Genomic DNA, 23,596 nt, shown 5'->3' on the forward strand with positions numbered 1-23,596 from the left:
TTTTACTTTTGTATCATCAAATCAACAGTGGAAGTTAGATAGGTGGACATTTTCCATAGATGCTCACATGCATGTCCACCCAAAGTTTCCGATGAATGTTGCACAAGTATTTATCTTTGCTTTGCAATGTGCTCCTTCCATCATCATCTTTGCATATTTTTTTGCAGAGAAATGAAGAAACAGTACAAAAAGAATGGTATGAAGCAGTTGTTTTGCTCAAGCACAGAAACTTGTAGTTGTACCCTCAGATATAGATGCAGAGACAAATAATAACATAGGTTCAGAAAAAAGGAAGAAAATGTACTGCTTTTATCTATACAGCTTAACTTACTGACTTTCAAGGTGCGATCTGGCCCAAAACCAAAAAAAATAGTAGAAAGAACAGTCAACATCATCAGAAAAAAATAGTTATTTTTATAAACAAGTGAAAAATACTACTATTCCAACCCCTTCGTACAAGTAACTTTTGTTGCACTGACATCACCATTGGAAGTTAATTTTAAAATTCTATATAATTATACAGGCCAATGATACGTGATAAAAAAATAATTTGTTAAAAATGTAGGATATGCAGCCAGTACCAGGAATCAGATTTAAGACTTAAGTCATAACAACTGAAAGCTAAAGCAAACCATTCTTCTTTCCTATTTCAAAAAGTAGTCCATAATCATATCTTATATACCAGCAGAAGATTTGTATGTCTATCTGTGAAATCAAAGAATTTCAGGATGCTACAAATGTGTTAGTAACACAAAAATAGGTCAGTTTAATCCACAGAGAAACTCCCTCTCTGCCTCCCAAACTGTTTATCTACTGTTGCAGTACTTCACACTGTTTGGTGTCTTTGCTTCATGTTCTGGTGTCTCCTGACTACACAGTTACAACTTGTTTATCTCCACGTGCTGGTCCAGCCTCTGCAACAGTGAGGGGTAGCAGACACGAAAGGAAAGGAAGCACTACTGTCACATCCTGAATCTTACAGCCTGCCTAGTAACTGCAAGGGTGAGGGGGGGAGGGGGGGGAAGAACAGGAATAGTGTAGATAACAGGAGCCAGTCCAGTGCAGACAGGATGCAGACAGAATCCCTCACCTACTCGGCAAGGTGACGATCAGAAGAGGTGACAACCATTTTCCCAGAAGACCGAAATCCATTCTGCCTCCTGCTCTCCCCTCAAGCCTTACATTCACATCAAGAATTATTTTTATGCCTTTGACTCCTGCAGATAAAACAAGTCATTTGGATAGTCTTCAGAGGGGAAGACGGAACAAACCACAAGTTGAAAGAAAAAATCGTATTTGGTAGCTAAGCATGATTTACAAAATGCTACTGTGCAGGGACTCACAGGGAAGCAAAGGAGAACTTCCTGAGGCACTTCGAGTTTATTTTAATGCACAAACCCAATCAACTACTCCAGGACTCCTCACTCACAAGTAATAGCATGATGGCTGAGAAGCCTGCACTCTCTTCATTCTCTCACACCTCTCCTCATACACATATGGTGGATTGGGTTCAGACCCTTGGACAATTGGAGAGAGGAGTGGACAAATAATCAGCACCTGATGGCCATCTGGAAAAAATCCATCTTTAAACTCTGTTCCAGGGTCCTCTGGCACAACTTACAAGATCACCCATAAAGCTATAAACAGGCCTCTCTGCTCGCTATCCCATATTTCTTCCCCCTTTCCTCAGCTGAAGGAGGATATTTTTATCTTTGCCTCTAGCTCCAAGGACTGTTTTCTCCATGACTCCTACAATGAGCTCACTCAGGGTACCCCAGGAAATCCATTAAATGTCTGTTTCAGTATTCCTTCCAGCATTTCGCTCCCCTACAGCATTCACCATGGTAGTTCATTCTAAAGGCTTCATAAAAACAGAGCATATAAACTGAAAGAGCTATTTCACAAATCAAGAAAAACAGCTAATAAAAAGAATCTGCCTGGAAGTTTGCTAACACATACTCTTGGAACAGAGAGGCAAAGAGAAGTGGTAATGAAAGAAGATGACAGAAATGGTCAGGAGGAACCTGAGGAAGGACAGGACAGAGAAGAATCACAGAATCTGACAACTGCTGAAGGTCGGAGGGGAACTCTGGAGATCATCTAGTGCATCACCCTACTTGAAGCACAGTCAACTACAGCAGATTGCTCAGGACTGTGACCAGTCCCCTTCTTGAAACCTCCAAAGATGAACACTCCACCACCTCTCCTGGAAACCACTGCCAGTGTTCAGTCACCCTCACATTGGAAAAGTTTTTCCCTACGTATAAACAGAATTTTCTGTATTTCACTTTACAGCTATTGTCTCTTGTGCTTTCACTAGGAACAATCTGTCTCTTCTTCAACCTGAACAGTGAGGGGTACGGCCATCCTACAGGTAAATAAACATCTGACCATAAGGATTTTTTTATTCCCATTTCTGAGGTTCACTATCTTCCAAATGCCCAATATTACCATGATTATCCGATCCTGGTGAGACTTGGCAGATAGAGATACAAACCTAAGCAAAAAAATTCCTGACAAAGGACGGACTCTTAAAACATTAGACTATTAGGATAACAGCCTGATTCATGTGTGTATGTCCCCTAAGGAAAGATGGCACTTCCTGAAAATTAACATTTTATGAACAAGAAAAACTGCAAGTATGTTTCTTCCTCCAGAAAAACACCCCATACAGTTTCAGTTAGCCAAGTTGCTGTAAGGGAGGTACAAGAAAAGCATCTTCTCCCATATGAAAAGGAGCACTGCAAATTTCCAAGGACAGCAGCCTCAGACTGTGTCACCAGAGACTGGGACAAGAAAGCTGTAGGACAATACCTGTGATTTTGTATTAAGTTCCCCAAGAGTTACCAGAAAGTAATTTCCTCAGAAAGTGTTGGAGTCTCAGAACACACCTTAAACATCAGCCCTCCTTTTGATCTGACACTTTGATATCCTTCCTGCTAAGCACCGCTGCAGAACATCTCTCTTTCTTTTTTCAAGTTCAACTGGAGTTGTTGCTTTTGATTGATACGCTGGATTGCCGCAGTCATGAACTAAAGGCCACAGAGCAATTTACACTGTTAAAAAGTTAAAGAGATCAGTAGGTAAGGTACATGAAGGAAATTCCCAAGTAAACATAGCTGACATGAGCATACCAGTAACTCCTGTAGTTGAGTTCATCTAGGAGAGGCAAGTGGATGTGGAAAGTATCCATTCTATGCTGTGGAGTAAGGGAATGTACCCAACAATAACCCCCAACAAAGTAAAGACAAGGATTTTTCATCACAGAGGCATAAAGAAAAATCCTGTTTGAGACACTGGGTCCCTGTCTATACTCTTTATTTAGAGGATCCTTAAGACCTTAAAACTCCTTTTTTCTTCAGTCAGGAGGCACACTGAATTGGGGAGTTTTCCAGAATGGGAAATGAACCTTAAAGCCTCTCCTAAAATGCATTTGTGTTTCCTCCAAAGGACAAAGTTGAATGAAAGCCCATGGAAGCAAAAGGCTAAATAAAGGAGGGAAAAGCTCTGAAATTATATTGTATTGGAGAAGAGTGTTCTCTGGAAAGCTTTTAAATGTTGCCCTTTGACTTCTTAATAACATAATTTTTCAAGTGTTCTAAAGAGCAATCCATTTTCTATTGACTCCTCCAGAAAACAGTATTCTGATTTTGTTTGTTTTGCTCTCATCGTGTTATGTCAACATGACAGCCTGGCACCTGATGCTAACCATAATGGATTCTTGATAGAGGACCCAGCACTTCAGCTTAAAGTGCTGTCAATTGCTGCTTAAATGAAAATCAAAACAACAAATTTACAAAAACATGTCTCTTAGCTTATATAATATTTAATGGTGTTTCCTTTACCAATTCTTCCTGCTTTGCTGAGTAAGATAAACAACAGTTCTAAAGCTATGGCTTTTGAAAAGACACTTGGAGTCCTGCAATTAAACGTAAGGGTTGTGCCTCTTCTGAACTAAAAGCACTAAAGATGTTTACTTGGAAACTAGAAAGCAACTATTACTGTAGAAAAAAATTTATTCGTACTCAGAAGTTAACATAATTTTTTACATTACCTAACACAGAATTTGTTCAATCCCAAATTTTCACTGCATTGGCAGGAGGCTCAAGCAGTTCTCATGAAGACTGGAAGGTAGTAATAACGCGATTCTATCCAGCCAAGTTTGGTTTCATGTGAAAGGCTTCTCTTGAACCATGTATACACTTTTTTCTACTGCACAGCACTGAAGCAGGATAAGACCTGAACAATGGCAAATTATATATCATGTATTTGGTCTCAGTTGGGAGGCTTGCAACTTTCTCTGAAAAGATAGCACAATGGACTAAGACAGCCAATAGGGCTGAGTCAGGATGGCAGTTTCTCTGCCCTTATACTCTTCAAATTATTACAGAAAGTATTCAGAATTTACTGATTTATTTTATGGTAAGATATAAATTGGATTATGAAAAGTCCCTGGAATCTTTATTTCAGTATTAAAACAATTTAGAGGCTAGGCTTCTTTACACAGTCTTGATTTGAATCAACACCAAGAAATCGAATTATGAACACTGGCCTTTCTTCCAAGTAGGTAAATCTGTGCCCTTATAATTAAGAATTATATCTGCAGCTACTGCAAATCTTTTACTGCCTAGTCTTGAAAAAAAGGCATATTGTACAAATCAAGCATTTCTCTCCATTTCTATGTCTTGAGTAGATCCTTATCTAACATTTTATGCCAGTGTATTGTAAACAGTCGCACCAAGTTTATGCATAAGCATACTCCAAGTTTCTCATTAATATTGTTTATCCAGTCCTAGAATACTAAGTCCTCTGTTTACAAATAGAGAACAATACCAGAACAAGTTTCCTTACGCTTCCAAAGTGCCATGTCACCATGTTTCACACAGGTTAGGGAAAGCCATTTCTCTTACAGACTCTAGAGACAGACCACACTCCTTGGGTTAGTCAACATTAAGCCAAGACAGACAATTGATACAAGTGAGTTTGGAACATGTGAGCTGAACTGGAAACGTACCAAGCCCATCATGTATTGACATAGCACACAGTCATAAACCAGAAATTATTTCAGTCCTTACTGCATTAGTCTTAACTCATACTGATGCCTACCAGTTCACCTCTACGCCTCCCTGACAATTCGCAGCGGCCCCTAGTCCCTCAGAAGTATTATCACATCAACCGTGGAGAAAACAGACCGCTTTAAGGCAAGGTACATTCCCTAAATGAGATTCTGATCTGTCTGGACTTCGTGCAGGAAAGCTGTCCTCTCTAAATACCCTAACAGGATTCCTCCCGTCTGTACTTTTCTTGATCAGCTTCAAACAAGCTCTCCCGTTAAAGCCCACCGGCCTACAGAAATCAGTCCCACTAAAATCTGTCTTTTGCCAGTACTTCAAATAATATGGCTTTGGAGGCTTCCTTGAGGGCTTTTTAGATTTAGGCTCATGATTCACATGACAGTTAAGGTACAGAGTTGTGAGCAGAATTTTTGAAATCTTTGTCACAGTGCTTTCCACCATGGGCTTCTGAGGCAGGTGACATAGACATGAGGAAGTTGGCCAGCTTCCACTCTGCCCATCACCAGAGAGCTGTCACCAAATTAGACTCATGTAGGTGAAATCTTATAAAGTCCCAGTGGGTAAATTCACCCATGATGTAACTGATATCCTAGGAATAAGCGACAGGGGCAGCCATAGGCAAAGCACACACCCGACTGCTTTAAGTTTGGGCCAGAGATTTGTATATATCCACATGTACAGGGGTGCGTGCGCTGATACAAAGGAGGATACAGTGAAAAAATGACAGGAAGAGGAATAAAATTTTACTGCTCTCCTGAAGCCCAAAATTTTCCATCAAATCACTTAAAAAACACTGGGGTCAGAGTTTGTATTCTTTTAAACAAATCTGTAAAAAGTATAGTTTACAAGTTCCTCTTAACTCTGTAACAGAATGGTAACTATGGTAACACAGAACCACTGAACTACAAGAAAATTGAGCAAACTCCACTCTAAAATCCACTGACATCAAGAGGAGATGTACATTCCACAAACTGTCCTCTTCCCAGGTGGCAGAACTTCAGCATGAAAGAATTTCTGTAAGTTTTATTATCAATAATTGCAATGGCAAAACGTAAAGAAAAGTAAAACCCATGTATCATGCTAAATACCTGTGCTAGCATTTCTCGTTAGGTCTCCTTTGATTTTATCCATTAAACTACAGCGAGGTTCCCCAACAAGAAAGCTCTTTTTGCCTGCTCTCTGTTTTCTGCTACAGGTTTTTATTACATTAATTGAAAAAGATAATTTGTTAATTTCTAATGAGAAATTGCAACTAAATCCACACTAAAACCACAACAGTAACAAAAAAAACCACAACTGTCACATGATAAAATGCAATCAAATATTATCAGTTGTCTCATCTAGCCAGGCAAACTTCCAGCATTGTATACAATCAAACAATAGGAAAGTGATATTGGGGCGTTGGGCGGGAGAAGGGGTTGTCCATATATTAAGGAATTAATAAGAACTGTATGCTATGGACTACTGAGTAACAATAATAAACAAACATCATGCTTGGGTCACATAAGTCTTCATTGCCATTTTCTTCTCCCCTCCCCTCCCCCCTTTCTTTTTACATTTTAACTTTCATGTATTTCTTATTAACCTAAGTTTTGATTAATGTACATTTATCACAACTGGCTTACAGACTGCTCCATAAACTGATCATTCAAACAGTTCAGTGTTGACAAGGCTTCTAAATGTTTGCTAATGACAAATAAATTGTTTGCTAATCACACAGACATCTTATGATCGAGTTTGATGCAAGCTAACAATAAAGTTTGTTTAAGGCAAAGGAACCCTCTGGGTTGAGCTATAACATTTCAGACATTAAAAACTACTTAGATACTTTGTATACTGTTGAAAATGAAGGATTTCAGTGATGTCAATGGACTTACAATAGTATGGCAACTAGTATAAGCAAGATCAGGAATTAAACCGAGTTTTGCAGTATTACACCAACCTACAAACATTTTTTACAACTAAATTAGAGTATCTAATGTATCAGTACAAAGAAATACTAATACTACTTAGAAAACAGAGAACTGGACTAACAGTCTAATATTAATGAGACAAAATAATTATTTGATTTACCTGACTTTGCAATTCACTTTGTTGCTTCAGGCGAAGATTTTCTGGTGTATCAGCCACTGTAGTGAAGGACTGCTTTGGGTAATGTCTAGAAGAAGAAGCACAAAGCCGAACAATAAATATTTACACATGCTAGAAAGTCAAATGCATCCCAGCACTCTTTCCTACAGTGTGCAGAAGTCTTTCGTGGTTTCATGCGTTTCTGTCAGAAGTATTTACTCTGAAAATATTATGTCAGTCATGCTTGCAGAAACATGAACACGTTCCTGTAATGAGTCTAAATCCCACCCATTCATCTTGCTCAGACTGCAGAGACCTACCGGCCAAAATTTGTTTTCAGTAGTGAACAAAACTATGTTTAACTGCATTGTCTTGGTATAATCATGTGCTGAACAAAGACTAAAAGGCCTTAAAATAGAAGTGTTCCATGGAAACTGAAGCAGTATCAGTGAATACAGCTGGAATACCATGGTGTCTTAAATCCATTAGTGCAGAAACCAGAAGCATCAAGGCAGGTAAATTCCAGGTACAGAAAGGTCAAATGCTTTAATGGTAAATGTGTGAATACAGAGCTGTGATGTCCAGTACCAAAGGCTGTAGTGTCTCAGAAATGCAATCTATCAGGCATCTCTCTTTTCATTTGAAATTTTACACCTTGGACAACTTGAATAGTCAAATCCTACTCATTTACAGAACCATGATTTATTCATTTTCATGGATCCATCCTGCAACCTAACAGCCAAACAAAGAGTTCTATTACAGGAAAGACCACAAAAAGAAAGAAATAACAAAATTAAACAGCGTATCCCAATATATATTGGGCTAGCAACACTACGAAAAAAATTATTCTTACTAATTAATTTCCAGCACCTTTAGTCTCAAACCAAAATACACACCTTACCACGTGAGGCATTCATGCCTTCAGTTACAATTCACAGCATCCCAATGTCTGCCAGTTACCCTATCTGCGCCTCTGACATTTCAGAGGTGAAGACAAGCATAGCATTTTAGACACAGTAACATTTGCAGTTTAATTTCTACAGGGGGAGTAAGCAGTAAGTAAGCTTCTAAAGACCGAGGATATTCAGTATTAAACGCTTCTATGTTCAAACTGCAGGCTATCTCCAATGTGTCCTTTCAGCAGCTAGTTCAGTTGCTATAGCTCCCACCAGAAATTTTGTGTGCCTTGTAAAGATGATACATATTTTACTTCAACATTGTATTTTGTTAGAAGGTTTTATTTTCTGTTTGCAAGTTTTAGTTCCATGAAGTGTGTGGTTTCAGTAAAAAACAATTCATTTTTATTTGGGGGGGGGGGGGGGGGGGGGGGGAACCACGTGAAAAAATTAAGGAAAATTTCAGTTTTTAGCTAAATGCTGAATGTTTCCTGCTCAGAAATGCAAAAGAAATACTTGATGAGAAATTCTGCCTGGATTTCATCCAGTCCACTCTTTGCTACAGGCCTGATTCCCCCTATCAGACACCATCTAGCATTGCCAGACCCCTACACTGTAGCATGATGGAGTAGACCGATCTATCAAGAGGCTGTGGAATATTCTCTGATTTATGGTGTCATCACACAGGGAAAACAGTAGTAGTACAGGACAACCTGGGGATTTCAGGTTCCCCGGGACTAGTAACTGCCCAGAAAGAGAAAAGATGCAATACTTTGACTGAAAGAAGCTTTTCCTGACAAAAATGTAAGAGCCATCCCAGGTTGGATACCAGCAGACAGATGAATAACACCACTGTAAATTTAAAAATTTACAGTGAAATACATTTCCACCTATTATGTTAGCCACTTGCCTCAAACAACTCATGTCACTGAAAACAAGATTTCTAGGCAGGACATCCACCAGCCCATTCTTTTGTAGTTAGAGCCAAGCCCTCACAAGTCCCACCTAAGCTGTAGCTTTGACCAGAGAAACGCCTGGGAGTGCTGCATGCACTTTCTTCCTTTTCAAACCAGGTGCTCTCCCACCACCGTCCCCCTTACAGCCAGAGAATGCCAGCTGGCCAAACGGCTTAGCCACAGCTCCAGCACACAGGGAGAAAGAACTAGACTTTGCTTAGAGGACATCAACTGGATTCAGCTCTTGCATGAAGCAGGTGGTATCAGCACAGTGAAACACCATGGGACAAGCAAGATACTTCCAGAAGAGCTTCTTTTTTTTTTTTCTTTATTTCATCTCTCCTATCTCACTCTTCCTTCTTCTGTATAAAGGAGAAAAACAAATGCTAGACTGGCCACAAGGAGGGTCATAAGCCCTGTTTGGAAAACAGCAATGGACAGATGGGGAAGGCACCAAGCCACCTCCCAAGCGGGGCTTGCTGACACTCAAGGCACATTGTAGCAATGAATAGCATAATGCACACCTTAAAGAACAGCAGCCTTTCAGATATCCGGCCATGAGATATCCATGGATAAATCATGTAGATGACAGAATCCCTGCCCCTAAAAAACAAAATCAATTGCCACACATGCAGTTCAAAAATGATATTGTGGACCTGCTGAATGCCAAAAGCATTCCCATAGACTTTCATAGCACTGCTTTTCACTGTGGTTACACACCATGACCCTGGTACTACGATCACAGCAATCACCTGTACTTATCCTTTTCAAGGTGGAGAGTACAGAGTGGGAGTCAGCCTAGGTGGGGTTTTGGCCCAGTCCCCTGGTGAAATGTGGACAACACTGAGGCAGTTGTCACAGTCACTGCCCCCAGGGACCCCATCAGCAACAGCAGCAGAGAACATCTCTCTGCAATCCCAGACTCTCAAATCAAACCTCCTCTCTATTCTGTAGCCTAGGAACACATATCTTGTCCTCATCACACTCCAGCTTTTACTTCTGATTATTTGCAAAAGAAATGGTTTCTTCCACAATTAGTATTCAGAAGTTCATCGCTATTTCAACAGAGCAAACCACTTGAGAACCAATGTATCTAAGATCATTACTTATTTTAGAAACAGTGGCTCTATACTTCAACTAAAAAAGGTATGCTTAGCCTTAAACAAGCAGTGCTTTATTATGCTTGAAATTAGTATGTAAACTGATCGTATCACAGAAAAGTATTTACACTTGGCCATGGAAGTAAACAATACACATGACAAGTGAAAAAACCTGCTGAAATTTAAATTGGCCTTTAAACTGATCATATTAACCACTTACCACAATGTATTATGGTGATTAAAAAAGAACCATTTAGCAAAATTAAATTAGCTGAACATTCTACTAAGGGTTGTCATTTTATCTGCAGCTGATTTATGAAACCACCCACACAGTATATCAAACTAGACATACATGGCTTTAGATACATCCCTTCTAAATTTATAGAAATTCTTGCCTCAAATACATTAAAAAGACTAGTATTAAATTTAAATTCTAGCTTCAGCATTCACATTTGTTTTAAGCTTACTGATAATATGTCTTCAGGATCATTAAAAATATCAGTATTTAAGATAATAAATTATCTGAAAACTATCAAAAATGCTTTGTACCACTGGATACTTTTGACTGAAACACAAGTTTTAAAATTATCAAATCTGCTTTTTAACTATCAGTTTAAGGCTATATGGCATTTCATTACAATGTTCTGAATAAGGAGAGTAACTGGTTGGCAACAGCCTTTAGTTCAAAAGGCTGACAGTGCTATCATGGTGCCTGGTAATCCGTTGCTTAGTTTCCCTTTTGTCCAACATGACGTCTTGAGAAAAAGCCGGGAATTGGTTAAAGAGGTTGATGTCATGTCAGCTATTTAATAGCAATGTCCAAAGGATTATTTTTTTTTTGTTTTAAGTCTTTGTTAGTAGTCTAAGTCTACTTAGCAATATGTCTTGCCACACTAATGCTATTAGGATTAATCCTGTATAAAGATCTATACAAGAAGTTGCAGAACAAATCAGGATACACAGTATGGTGTCTCTGCTGTGGGTTACTGTACTGCCTGCTTCAGCTGCACAGCTTCATTAATAAATCAAACCACAACTCAATCTCTCATATTCCTCATAACGAATCTCCTTCACTTTCAATATATGGAAATAGTATCAGTGAAACCTCCAAGAATTCAGGGAAGTACCTGAAAGTTTCCTAGCTTTTCTAATGACTAAACATAGAAATTTTCCCAAATACCTGTTTAGCTGTAAGGTTTTCATCAGCTTTTCCATGCTTTCAAACCAACAAAATGGATAAAAAACATGTTCTGTGAGATAATGGGATGAGGATTCAGCTTCCACTCTTCTGAAAAAGGTCAGATGCAAAGCCTGAGATAAATTCAAGCATTTACTGAAATTAACTTGCTCATACCTCATTCTGACTTATCCAACATTCATGACAGGACTAAGACATTTTTATGTGTGTGTGTATTTTCTAACTGTAATGTTAACTGTTCACAGTTACAGAACTATAACCCTTGTCAGAATTATTGGGTATCTGTTGGGTTACCTCTCCCCTAGAACACCTATCCAGTAAATTGCATGCAACATAAAATTTGTGATATCTTTTAAATGAGAACAGCCACAAAATACAGAAATCAAAATTATTCTCCTAAGCAGAGGTTCAACTCCAACACATGTTTTCGTAACATAAATTCCCCTCACTGGCTGTCACATTAGGCTGTATCTGTCCTCTCCTAATTTTTGTTTGTAATACCTGTTCTTCTAATTAAAGCAAACCAAGCAAACCCTAAAAGATAAGGAGATTAAAAAAAGGGGGAAAGGGTGAACAAAAAAATAAAAACAAAATAAAATTAAACCAATCTTACAAGAAGTATGAAAAACTATAAATGCTAGTTATGCTTTTAGAACTAGCAATTCATTATAGTGTACACTAAAGTTTCAAATGGAAATTAAATAGTGGATAATGATGTAGCAGTTTGGATCCAACCCAAGCTCACAACAACTGATAGACAGGTCGGGAAGCTCCATCTTGGACCTGAATGGGCCCAATCTGTTAACTGTGATCTAAGCCCACATCCACAAACAGCATAAAAACACAGGGGGTCTCCAATTAGCCCTCAGATAAAAGACATGAGATGAAATAATTTACCCAGGAAAAAGATGACAAGGTACTATGTTGTGGTCACCAGGGAATGTTTAAACTGGCAGCTTCCCACCAGGTTTGAAGATGCATAGGATTGCTTTCCTCTCCTTACCTTGAAACCGTGCCATTCACAGAAAGACATGCAAGATACGCAACAGCAGAGAAAGAAGCAGCAGGAGAGAAATCTTGCCCACAGTTAACTTCTTGCTTTGAAATTCTTGCTCGGTTGCACTTTCTGCTCCGAAGCTCCAGGAGGCATTTCTCTGGGTTTTCTGTTTTGTTTTGAACTTTCTGTGCGAGATTACTTAGTTGCATGTAATCATGAAGGCTTTAGGAGGAGGAATAATGTAACTAGTGGATAATACAGCTTTGGTACGGCTGTACTCGGTCAATGAAGTAGACGTGACTTCTCCACAAATTATTGTGAAGATGGTATTCTCTTTGGCTATTGGTATCTACCCCACTGTATGAAGAATAAATACTCTAGCTGCAATTAGTTTGCTTTGGAAAATACTTTTCCGTCTTTGCCTTCTATTGTACAAGGGACTTACTTTTTCAGATATTTAATTTGTGCATCTGTACTTCTTATTTGAAGTAAAAGAGAAAGTTGCTCCCATATGCTAGCTAAATACAAGTTCCTGTTCATGAGAAAATTCCCCTAGAGAGAAGAGTTTGTATTGGTTTGGAGGAGATTTAGCAAACAGTAAGATCCTTGAAAAAAAAAGAAAATTACAAGCAAGGATATTCCACTTGCTTGTTGGGGTAAGCCATAACATACTCCGTCCCGGAGCAAGCGAAAGGCCACAGATCACACTGTCATATAACCAGACAGATGTTGCACATCACTGTGCTACCAGACCTGCGCTTGATCCCTGTCTACAGAAACTGCTATCTGGGGCTCCCTTCAAAAGCTAAGGTTAGGGACCACATTAAATATTCCAACTGTATCTGGCCCCAAGACACAGGTTAGTTCCTTAGTGTCCTCTGCTAGAAGCTGAAAAAATGAGCCATTTACTGAAAAACAGCAAGGCAGAAAATGATGTTTACATTTTAGAGGAAACAGTGTAAAATTTGAGTAGCCAATGCTAGTATCAAATTTCCTTATTCTTATCACTTGAAATTCCACACAGAAATTGTACTGTATCAAAATAGTAGGGTGGTTAGCTCTGCAAATGTACCTCATACAATGAAGAATACTTGGAATCACAGAGAAGTGGACTACATAGAAAACTTATAATCACTGGCAGAAGGAGCAGCTGTAGAAAACAGTAGAAGATCTGGAAGGCACAGTAACTTATTTTAGAATTTAAAAAGCTGGTTTCTTTTGAAGAAGTAGTAAAATCTTGTGAATTTCCAACATTTTTACAGCCTGTATCCAAAAGCATCAACATTGATCAAGTATTGGCTGTTTTAGGGAAAACGTGTAGAGGTAACAACATGAAACTATTTTGCAGTTGCCATACCAAGATGGCCAAGAAACCTACACCAAACACATTTTCAGGTGTCAGTCAGCAGATAAATGGGTTGTCTGAATTTGCAATGCTCCCATACCAAGGTTTTAATTTCAACCAGCTCCCCTGAAAGCTGCTCTGAGTAGGGCTCTGAGTAGACAGAAGGACAAGCGCCACCAGACCACCACTGGCACCATGTCACACAGGCAGCTGGTCACATGCTCTAACCACCAAGGAGACTGCTGTCTTCCTGCTTCCTGCAAAAATTGTTTCAGAATGAAAAAATCCTCCAGCTCTTTGATGTTACTCATATTTTTCCCATTTCTTATATTTTTCATTTGACTCCCTTATGCAATTTCATATCTATTATACATAGAAAGATACATTGTTAAGGCGATGAGTAAGTCTCGCTTCTTAAGAAATGCAGGTCAAAACCTTTTCATTTTAAAGATTTGAAAACATACAGCAGAAGGGAGGCACAGTTCATATTTAAGAAACTTACCATATAGTTAAAATAATTGTTATAATACAGATCTCAGTATATATATAAATGCATCCACATTTAGCAAAAAGATCAAAAAGAGTAAAATCCAAGCACCATGGACGTCAAAAGCAGAACTGCCTGAATTTTCAGTGGAGCCAGGCACTCACCCTTTCAATAATTTACCTATTCCTCAGCCACGGGATGCCAATGGTTGGGGAAAGAAAATGAATGGGTAGCATACTGAGAACTGCTGGGTAGCCTGGAGCTGTGCAGGAACCCATCAGCAGCACAGTAATTGGTATTGACAACAGATCAAAAAGTGAGAGCCACTGCTGGAGGTGGATCCAGAAAAGATGCACAGAAAGTTCAGGGAGACTTGGAAGATGGAGATGACTGTGGCAAAACAAACCAATAGACCAAAATCTGGCTACAACAGCAAAATCTGTTGAAGAGCCCAGGAAATCAGTCAAGAAGGGAGAAGACACATGCATAATTACATTTGCCACTGCTAGACTGCTCTCAGGATATCACTCAGTGAGTTCACCCATAGCTTACCTGGGTTTATATATTACCTAGACACAGAAAACCCCACAGATGTTTAAGAAAACTTTGCTTTTAAATGTTTTATTGTGGTCACCAATGGCAAAACAAAAGGGTGATACCTCCATATTTCCAAATTCTTTTGTTCCAGATGGTGTGATTATTACTATTTCTTTCAAGATATCCAGGAGACAAAAGTTCATGAATATGACCGGCAAAAACACAGACTGAATCAGAGTTTCTCACTAAACTTCACTTGCTGATTTACAGCAGCAGATCTAGCAGAGCAAAAAACCACACAGTATGACCCACAGTTGCTATGGTCTATGTTTTTTTATCCCTTCAACACCTCGCTATCCCTTTTTAAGGATGTCAGCAAGAGTACACAGAGACACACCATAAAAGCAAGATGTTTTGCACAGGTCTAAATGCTTGGTCTGCCTACTTCAGCATAGTCCTACCATGCTACATATAGATACACATCTACATATTTATCAAGTGCAGGTTTGTCCAAGTTCTAGGTTTGACTGGAATATACTACATGCAGATAGCAGTGGCAAATTTTCTTACAAATTTTCTCAGTTTTCCTATTAATTATTCTACCTGCAATGGATCAGTATCTCAAGCGGCATGGCACTGAATTATGCAAGTAGTTTCTAAATTCTGCTTTTATAATATGACAAATGTGCTTCCCCCCTCCCAGTTCTAGAATACGTTCAAGTAGTAAGAACTTTTATCCAAAAAAAATTATTCATGTAAATGCTTCCTCTGCTTACCACAAGCCAGTATTTCTACTAACTCCAGGGATTCCCATCTCACATATCAAGACTACCAAACTTTGGTGTGTTTACAGGTGAAAGTTTTGTGGTTTCCTTACTTCCAAATACTGTAATTCCATCAACTCATTTCTAATCACAGGTATGTATACTTAGATCATTTTTATAAATCTTCCTCAGATAATAAAATATATTTGTATTCTGTGAAACTGTACAGGTAATTTCATTTAATCATTTCCTTACCAAAGGAACACCACATTATTTGTAAAGATGCAGTTTAATGTAACGTAGCTTAAGCATCATTTCCTTAATGCTTCTACAGCACATCTATGCTTCATACACAGTAAGGTACTTTTAATAGAAAGTCATCATTTCATCAGAGCAGCATTATAGCTCAGCCTGCCACACTTAAGCAACTCTTTCTGGACTTGTATAGCAAGTCAAGCTTTCTCATGACTAACGAAGACATGAAAGCCCCCCCCCAAGCAGCAGTTTAAGGTATGCTATACTGATCTCCCTTCAATGTTAACCAAGGAGGATTTCAAAAGATCTATTCACATTAAAAATCATGGCATAACAAAGAAATGGCATAAGATAAAAATTACATTCAACATATGAGTATTGGAAAAATACTGTTTCAGTACTGCAACAGTTATTTACAAAGGAAAATTGTAGGGACAGTAAACACCACACCCCATCTGGTGCAGAATTTTGTACAGTTCTATGTGACTGCAAGTCCTGACAAGCAGATTGTAGATCAAGCTCAATTACAGGTTCTGCATCTAACTGGTCTTCTCTGTGCCGAAACATTTACCCAGTTGGTTAACATTGTCTAAACTCCTTCCATAAGCAGAAATTAAAGCTACTTTGCAAATATCCAAGACTCTTTGCATTCCTGCCTGGAATTAAGAGTCCCACTCAGTTAATGAGCATAAGGAAAGCTGTTTCACCTGTGAATTATTATTTTTTTTCTGGGCTTTGTTATTAATGATCTCTGCAGCACACCAATGGTTGTCATTCAAGACAAACTCAAAACACTGTGCTCAAGAAACACTCCAATTTCCTCTGTTCATGTTGTCATGCTGCTGAGGAAATCTTGCCAGTAACCACATATTATAAACACACATTTAAGAACAGATCAGGCAGCTTCAAAAGCTCGCAGGCAATTGGAAGCACTCAGTATGGGGATTTAGAAGCGAGACCTCAGCCGTCTTTGTTCCACACTACTCCCTTCAGAAGCGCTGTTTCTGCAACCAGCTACAGAAGCGGATCTCAGATACTGTAACTTAAGTAACTTGGACACTATTAAAAAACTGGGGGAGGACACCTGAAGGGAGATGGAAACAACTCATCTCCAACCTCTTTAACCCTAATTACAGTGTTTTAAGCATTTGTCCTCTAAAATTGTGCCAACACCAGCAACTCCAAGCTAGCAGCAAAGTACATTAAACAGAGTTATGTTTACATGTGTACTTGAGGAAAAAAAGGAAAAGCTGTTTTTCTGCCAAGTGGAAAAGGACAGAATTAGTAGGGCAGAGACACCATTCTGCTTTTCCACTTCTAACAGGGTTGGCAAATAACAGCATACACAAACTCACAGCTGATAAAAATTATTCAGTATTTCCTTTTTTCAGCCTCAAAAAATAAAGAACTCAACCTGTTATTAGTACCATTTTTCTATTTTTGTATTTTATTTATTTAGAAATTATTTCATCTTTGGAAGGCTTTCCAGGTTTTATATGGTACAAGTTTCAAATCAGTTAATACTACAAATTAATATCTTGAGAAAGCATAGACTTCCGTTTTTACATTAAATACAGTATGTTAAATCATTTCAAAATTTTACCGGTTGCTTGTTCACATATTGTAAATTTTAATCAACTATGTTATCTGTACAGCTTTATAAACTCTTGCCTTTAATGCATCCATTTGTATAAAATTAGTATTAGTAGAACAAGAAAAAATATTATACCATGCAAGCATTTTATAAAAGATTGTTTATGCTATTATAGCATGTAAGATTTCATATTACAGCACATTTACCTACATAAAATTATTGGATGATACATCCAGCTTTCGTTTGCAAATGAATACTCTCAGTAAAGCCTGCTTTGGTCTATTCTGCTGAAAGCGTAAGAGAATGTAAAAGCAAACGCTGTAATTTTTAATGTAAAACCTTGGCAAAAGTCAATGCATTATTAAATTAACTTAATACAGTTCTATGTAGCACTTCATAGGCTCCTCATGATGACCGACAGCTCTGGCACAGGATGTCATACTTCACAGAAGTCTGTAAGTACCGAATTCTAAAGCCTATGTAATCAGATCAAAGCACTATGTTTGGGGTTTTTGTGGTTTGTTTTTTTTTTTTAATTTACCATGAAAAAGCAACAACCAGGTAACATTTTCCCTAATACCTTGCAAACACCTCCAGAATTTCTGCATACATTATGTGCTCTGCTCCTCATGGACTGTTACTTATTTTGAGTAGAATCAGATGCAGTTGCTATCACTAATTAAACACTCCATTAGTACTGCTACTAAGTTGCTGCTTTGTCTCTTTTTCAATGTTTGAAACTATACCATACCACCATGTATCTCCTCAGTGAAGTACAGGTATTGGTGTCACAGCTCTTAACTATTCTCAATAAAGACTTCGGCGAACAAATGAGCTTTAGGTAACTGATGGAGCATGAGCTTTCTCATCACCTTCTTGGACACTGATACTAAATTCCACCCACATACAGTCTCTGAAACAGTATGCACTGGATGTCATCCAAGGTGACTTCCACGAGTTTCCACAGAAAAACATGAGGAACTTCATACCATCTGCTGAGCTTTTCACTGCTTTAGCCTGAAGACCTCACTGTCGATCTGCCTCTCTCAACAACTTCAGATCAAATGGCAAAGAAACATTTTCCATCTCTACTCTTGGACACAGCAGAGCAGCTGATGAATGGTTGCCAATATCCTAACAAATTGGTCCTTTAAGATGCAAAACAGTCACAAATAAAACTATGTTAGCTGAACAACATACAAGAGAAATGCAAACTGTTCCTAAGTATATTTACAAAGAGAGCATAAACCAAATATTTTAACTACAACAAAACACAGAAGTAAAAGTAATTTCCATGAGCTGTGTGAAAATACTGCCTACAGGAGCAGACGCAATGTCACGCTGTTAGATCAAGTGTGAAAAGGTGAATTATGGGATAGATTGAGAAGAAAGCACTGAACTCATTGTGAAAAGACATGTGATAGTGTGAGATGAAAGGAAAAGCTCGTGCTCCAAATCACATGGCTTAGCCATTAAATAGCATTTACACCACAGGAACACAGAAGACCTGGGAGGGTATTCATAAGCATGAACAAAAGAAGGTGAAATGAAGTTTCTCCTGACTCCCCTCCTTATTCCTAAATGCTGCAGGCCACAAATCTGCAGGTGTCACTGAGCCTCTTCTACACCTATTACTACAATCCCACAAACTCATCAGATAGATCCTCCACGGCCAGAGCCCTCAAAGGGCAACTGAGTATGTATCTTTGAGTAAGAGACAGAGAGGTATGACAGGAAATGCAAAGCAAAAGATTTGCAGCTGCTGCACTGAAGTTCACAATGACTTGCAGGAAGTATGTTCCCAGCTGAAGCTTGCACATGAACACCTGAAATTAGTCTCATGGTTGAAAACCTATTGTTTGTACTCTAAGTACACGATCAGCACCACCTCTTTTCCCTGCTACAATAAAAGAAAGTTAATTTATTAAACGATCACCTTAAGAAGTTAATAAATCAAGGTTGCACAGAGATTTCTTTAAACTGACCGAGTTTATTTCAGCTGGTAAACTATTTTTTGACAAAACTGGGTTTTGTCCTTCTGCTATTTCACTACAATGCTCATGACTTTCTTGCCAAATATTGTTCCAATTACACACAGATTATTACTAACAAAACCATACAAAAAAAGCAAAAATAAAATATTTGTTTTATAAAAGTAAACGAAAAGGCAATCAGGAAATAATTTAATTATTCGTAAGCAACTTTAAGTCAGTTTCCACAGAATCACTAACTATTCCATCGGGAGTTAGATTATTTTTGTTTCCCACAGATCTACTGATAAATCCATGCGCACAATGAGCCAGTCAATCCTGTCTGTACACAGAAAAGCGAAGTATCTTTCCACCAATTTCTTGCAACTTAGTGAGGAAGAAGCCTGAAGCCTCCGAAGCAGTTCAGTGACTAAAATCACCTAAGTGCCAGCAAACTCACAACAAATCACTTGTAAAGCACATGGCCTCCCCTATAGGCCTGTTGTAATTTACACTAAAAAAATCTTAGATTAAAAAAAAAATGTGTTTTCTGTATATTTCAGAAACTACAATAGTATTTTAAAGCTTAACAAGCCATAAGCCTTCTGCCAAAACTGCACTGTGTCGCAAATGTCTCTTGGATATATAATTATATTTCCTTACTTGTATTGAGATTACTCCTGAGGGCTTCATATGGATGTGTACATTCTGATACAGACATCAACTACCAGACAGGAAGACAGAGTTCCTTCCACAAACAGCTTTAACGCAAGAACAAATGCACAAAATAAAAACAGTTTCAACATTCAAACTAGAGCATTTCCAAGTGCCTAAAGCATCTCTTAAGCATCTGTTTAAAACTGCAAAAATTCAGAACACATTTAAAACATTTTAATCATTTTAAAACATATTGCTCAAGTCTGCAGAAGAGCTCAATTGTGCCATGCTCCTTCATCTGTCTGTCCTCCTGCGCCAGCACACAAGCTTTTGGCTGGCAAAGCTCTGTTTGCATTTTCATCAAAATCCAGCGATAAAGATTTCCAAGGTGTTTACCAGTATCACTTCAACAACTCAAGGTAAGGAAGACCTCACTTGAGAAAGCTGAGGCATCAATGGAGGCATCTGTGGAGCAGAGCAGTGGCCAAGAAAAGCAAAGGAAAAAGCTCTGCACACCATAGCCCAAGTTTGCTAAGTATGTTATCCAAGCGAAAACTAAAACATGTGGATGCAGTTGCCCACACTTCATACTTGATGAACGTTCACAGTCCCACTGAAATCCAAATGGTGAAACGTTATGATACAGTCCAAAACAAGTACCTGAAAAAAACACAGTTTTCACAAGCCATAACTTTTGTCAAATAAAAAGATACCGGGGGGGTGGGGGGGAGGGGCGCAGAAAGAAGAAGAAAGAAGAAGAAAAATAAAACCCACAAACATACAGGTTGTGCATTGCTCACCGGTGAAAGACTAAATGTTCTATTTTAATGGGAAGCTGGATATAATATGAAGAATGGATATAGGGAATACTGTCAGCAGAGCTAGAATTTCTGCTCTAATAAGAAATAAAATGGAACAACAGAGCATAGCTATTGTTGCTGTTCAGAATTTAAAATATATACATTTACATTTCCCATGCAAATACTTTTATCTTTTTTTAAGTTGTTCTTTTTTATTTTCCCCAAGTCCTTTAATATGCCTTCTCTTGTCTTTTAAGCTTCTTGATTTTTTATAAATTAAGTTGTTACTTGGAGCTAAATCTCTGAGGCCTTCTGGCTCAGACAGTGTGTCTTGTCTCCTGGTTCCCTATCAGTTAGAAAAGATTGATGAGGTTCTGCCCTGAAAATACAGCTGATTCATAAGCCTAAAAGCATGAGAGCTAGAGCTCTGGCAAAAGATACATTTCTTCAGGTTGCCAGGTTGCCAGCTGTGGATCCAGGCACCTACATTTTAAAGCTACACCTGTGCTGATAAACTGAAAAGCATCTAGCAACACCGTCTGGTACTGAGGCTAACTGGCATGGAGCAGCCCACATCAACACTGTTCAGCTCTCCTACTGTCCAAAACAGGGTCCGCACATCCAAACTGCCTGGGAGAGCAGAAGTTAGCTTGGCTTAGGAGCTGTGTGGGAGAGAGTATCTAGCGCAGGCTAAAGCTATTGCGCCCGGCACCATTTTAGCCATTTATCCCTGTAGTTAACTGAGTTTCATACCAATCTTTAATTCGCTTGTATAGATGAAGCAAAGGAGTCTGAGCTAGAGTTCTTGTACCACTGGACTCCCAGCCTCTCTGCCCTCCAGGAAGAAATTTCAAGAACTTCTACTCTAACATTTTAACAGCACAAGTTCTTCAGCGTGGCTTTTCTAAACCTTCTTGCCCCTGTGTTTCTAAATCACAGAACCACAGAAGAGTTGGGGCTAGAAGGGACCTCCAAAAATTGTCAAAGCACAGTCGACTAGAGCAGGTTGCTTGGGACCTTGCCCAGTCCTCTTCTGAGTTTCTCCAAGGATGGACACTCCAGAACCACTCTGGGCAACCTACACCACTGTTCAACCCTCACACTGGAAATTCAACCTCAGATCATCTTTCTGGCCCTTTGCTTCGCTCCCGTGTATCCCAGTACTCCACTCCAGATATGTCCCACTAGAGCTGAGCAGAGGGGAAAGATCACCTCCCTTGGCCTGCTGTCAACACGCTTTGTAGCGTGGCCCAGGAGGCTGATGGCTGACAGGTTGTTCTTCCCCAAGGGCAGTACTTGACATTCCCTTTTGCTGCGCTTCATGAGGTTCCTGTCAGCCCATTTCTCCAGCTTGTTGAGGTTCTTCTGGGTTGCAGCACAACCTTCAGGTGTACCGGCCACTCTTGCCAGTTTTCTGTCATCTGCAAACTTGCCCAGGGTGCACTCTGTCCCATCACCCACATCCTTCAAGCAGGCATTAAATAATACTGGACCCAGTGTCATCACTTGGGGTACACCACTAGTGACTGGCCATTGTGCCACTGATCGCAACCATCTAAGCCTGGCAGTTCAGTCAGTTTTCAGTCCATCTCAATAACCATTTATCTAGCCCATACTTCATCCTTTTCTCTATGACAATGTTACAAGAATAAAGCCGAGATAAACACGCACACACAGCCACAAATTTAGATTAGAAATCTCTATAAAAATAGTCTTCCTTACAGAATGAAAACCATTAACACTGAAATACTTAACATCAAATTAATTGCCAAATTAATCCTCCTTTTTTTCTTATGGAATAACTTTTCCAAGAAACAGGAAAGGTAATGTTTTTCTTTTTTCACCCTCATTGACTGGCATACTCTTATGGGAATGGCAGACTAATTCCTCTTTCTTCTTAACTTTAAGTTAAGAATAAATCAAGAATTCCCTTCTGTGTGATGCCCATTTTATTGTCCATTTAATTTTTTTCCAAAACCCCAAATAATCCAGAACTCCATTTGAAGGACTCATTCTCACAGTTTCCATCTGCTTATGCAAATTTGCATGATTTGATTTCATGTGCCTGATCATGATACAATTCACTCAAAAGCTATCAGACTATACGATATACTCATACAGACAACAGACAGAACTGCAGAGATTACAATAATAACAACAACAATGTGCTTTTCAGAGACAGCTACAGGTACCTACCCTCCTATTCACAGCTACTGGACTTTCTGCCACCTTTGTTCTCTGATGCCAGGATAAAAACTGAAAATAGGGTTCAACACACTATCTTTCTATTAGTGGTTTAAATGAGAAAGAAAAAAAGACACAATCACTTACTATTTAAACAGTCACATTTTGTTATGGTTGCTAGTTTCTTGTCACTACTATGCCTTAATGGTAAATTTCCCACTACTGAAACACTTGTACACAAACCATGTAGCTTTTTTGCCCCCGAAGCCAACCGCCAGGTAGGGTAAACAAAGAAAATACAGCTGCAAATGCTCATAATCAAAGTAAGACCAGTGGTGGGATGAAGGCAAAATCTTTCTAGTAGCCAGCACTGCAGCTAGCCAGGGAAACACAACTCAGACACTGTCAATGCCTTTCATTTCTCATCTCTTTCTTCTGTTACTGTCCTCTCTTCAAATCTCTACCCTTAAAATTCTGCCTATTGCTTCTTGTCTGAAAGTGTTGGGAAGGAAGCAACAAACGAACAAGGACTCTGACATGCCAGAAAAGGGTTCTGTTTCTAATAACTCTAGCAAAAAGGGCCAGCAGTATAGCTAAACATGTGTACAATTCTACGTGGTGCTGCATACAATTGCCTTGCCATTGTCCCACCACAGTATGTCCCACCAGGGCTTACTCCCCCAGCAGCCTGACTGCAGCTGGAGGCAGAAA

General features: G+C 39.0%; 1 protein-coding gene across 2 annotated transcripts in view; it reads right to left on the reverse strand.

The window, feature by feature from the left end:
- NEBL (nebulette) overlaps nucleotides 1-23,596 on the reverse strand; it is a 269,278-nt gene that overhangs the window by 182,462 nt on the left and 63,220 nt on the right. For both annotated transcript variants that reach the window (XM_040591580.1, XM_040591578.1), the window contains exon 3: nucleotides 7,149-7,233. In XM_040591580.1, coding sequence (XP_040447514.1) covers nucleotides 7,149-7,233 — 85 coding nt within the window. The remainder of the gene's footprint in view (nucleotides 1-7,148; nucleotides 7,234-23,596) is intronic.

The sequence above is a fragment of the Falco naumanni genome, chromosome 4 (genome assembly GCF_017639655.2).
Source record: "Falco naumanni isolate bFalNau1 chromosome 4, bFalNau1.pat, whole genome shotgun sequence".
NCBI lineage: Eukaryota > Metazoa > Chordata > Aves > Falconiformes > Falconidae > Falco > Falco naumanni.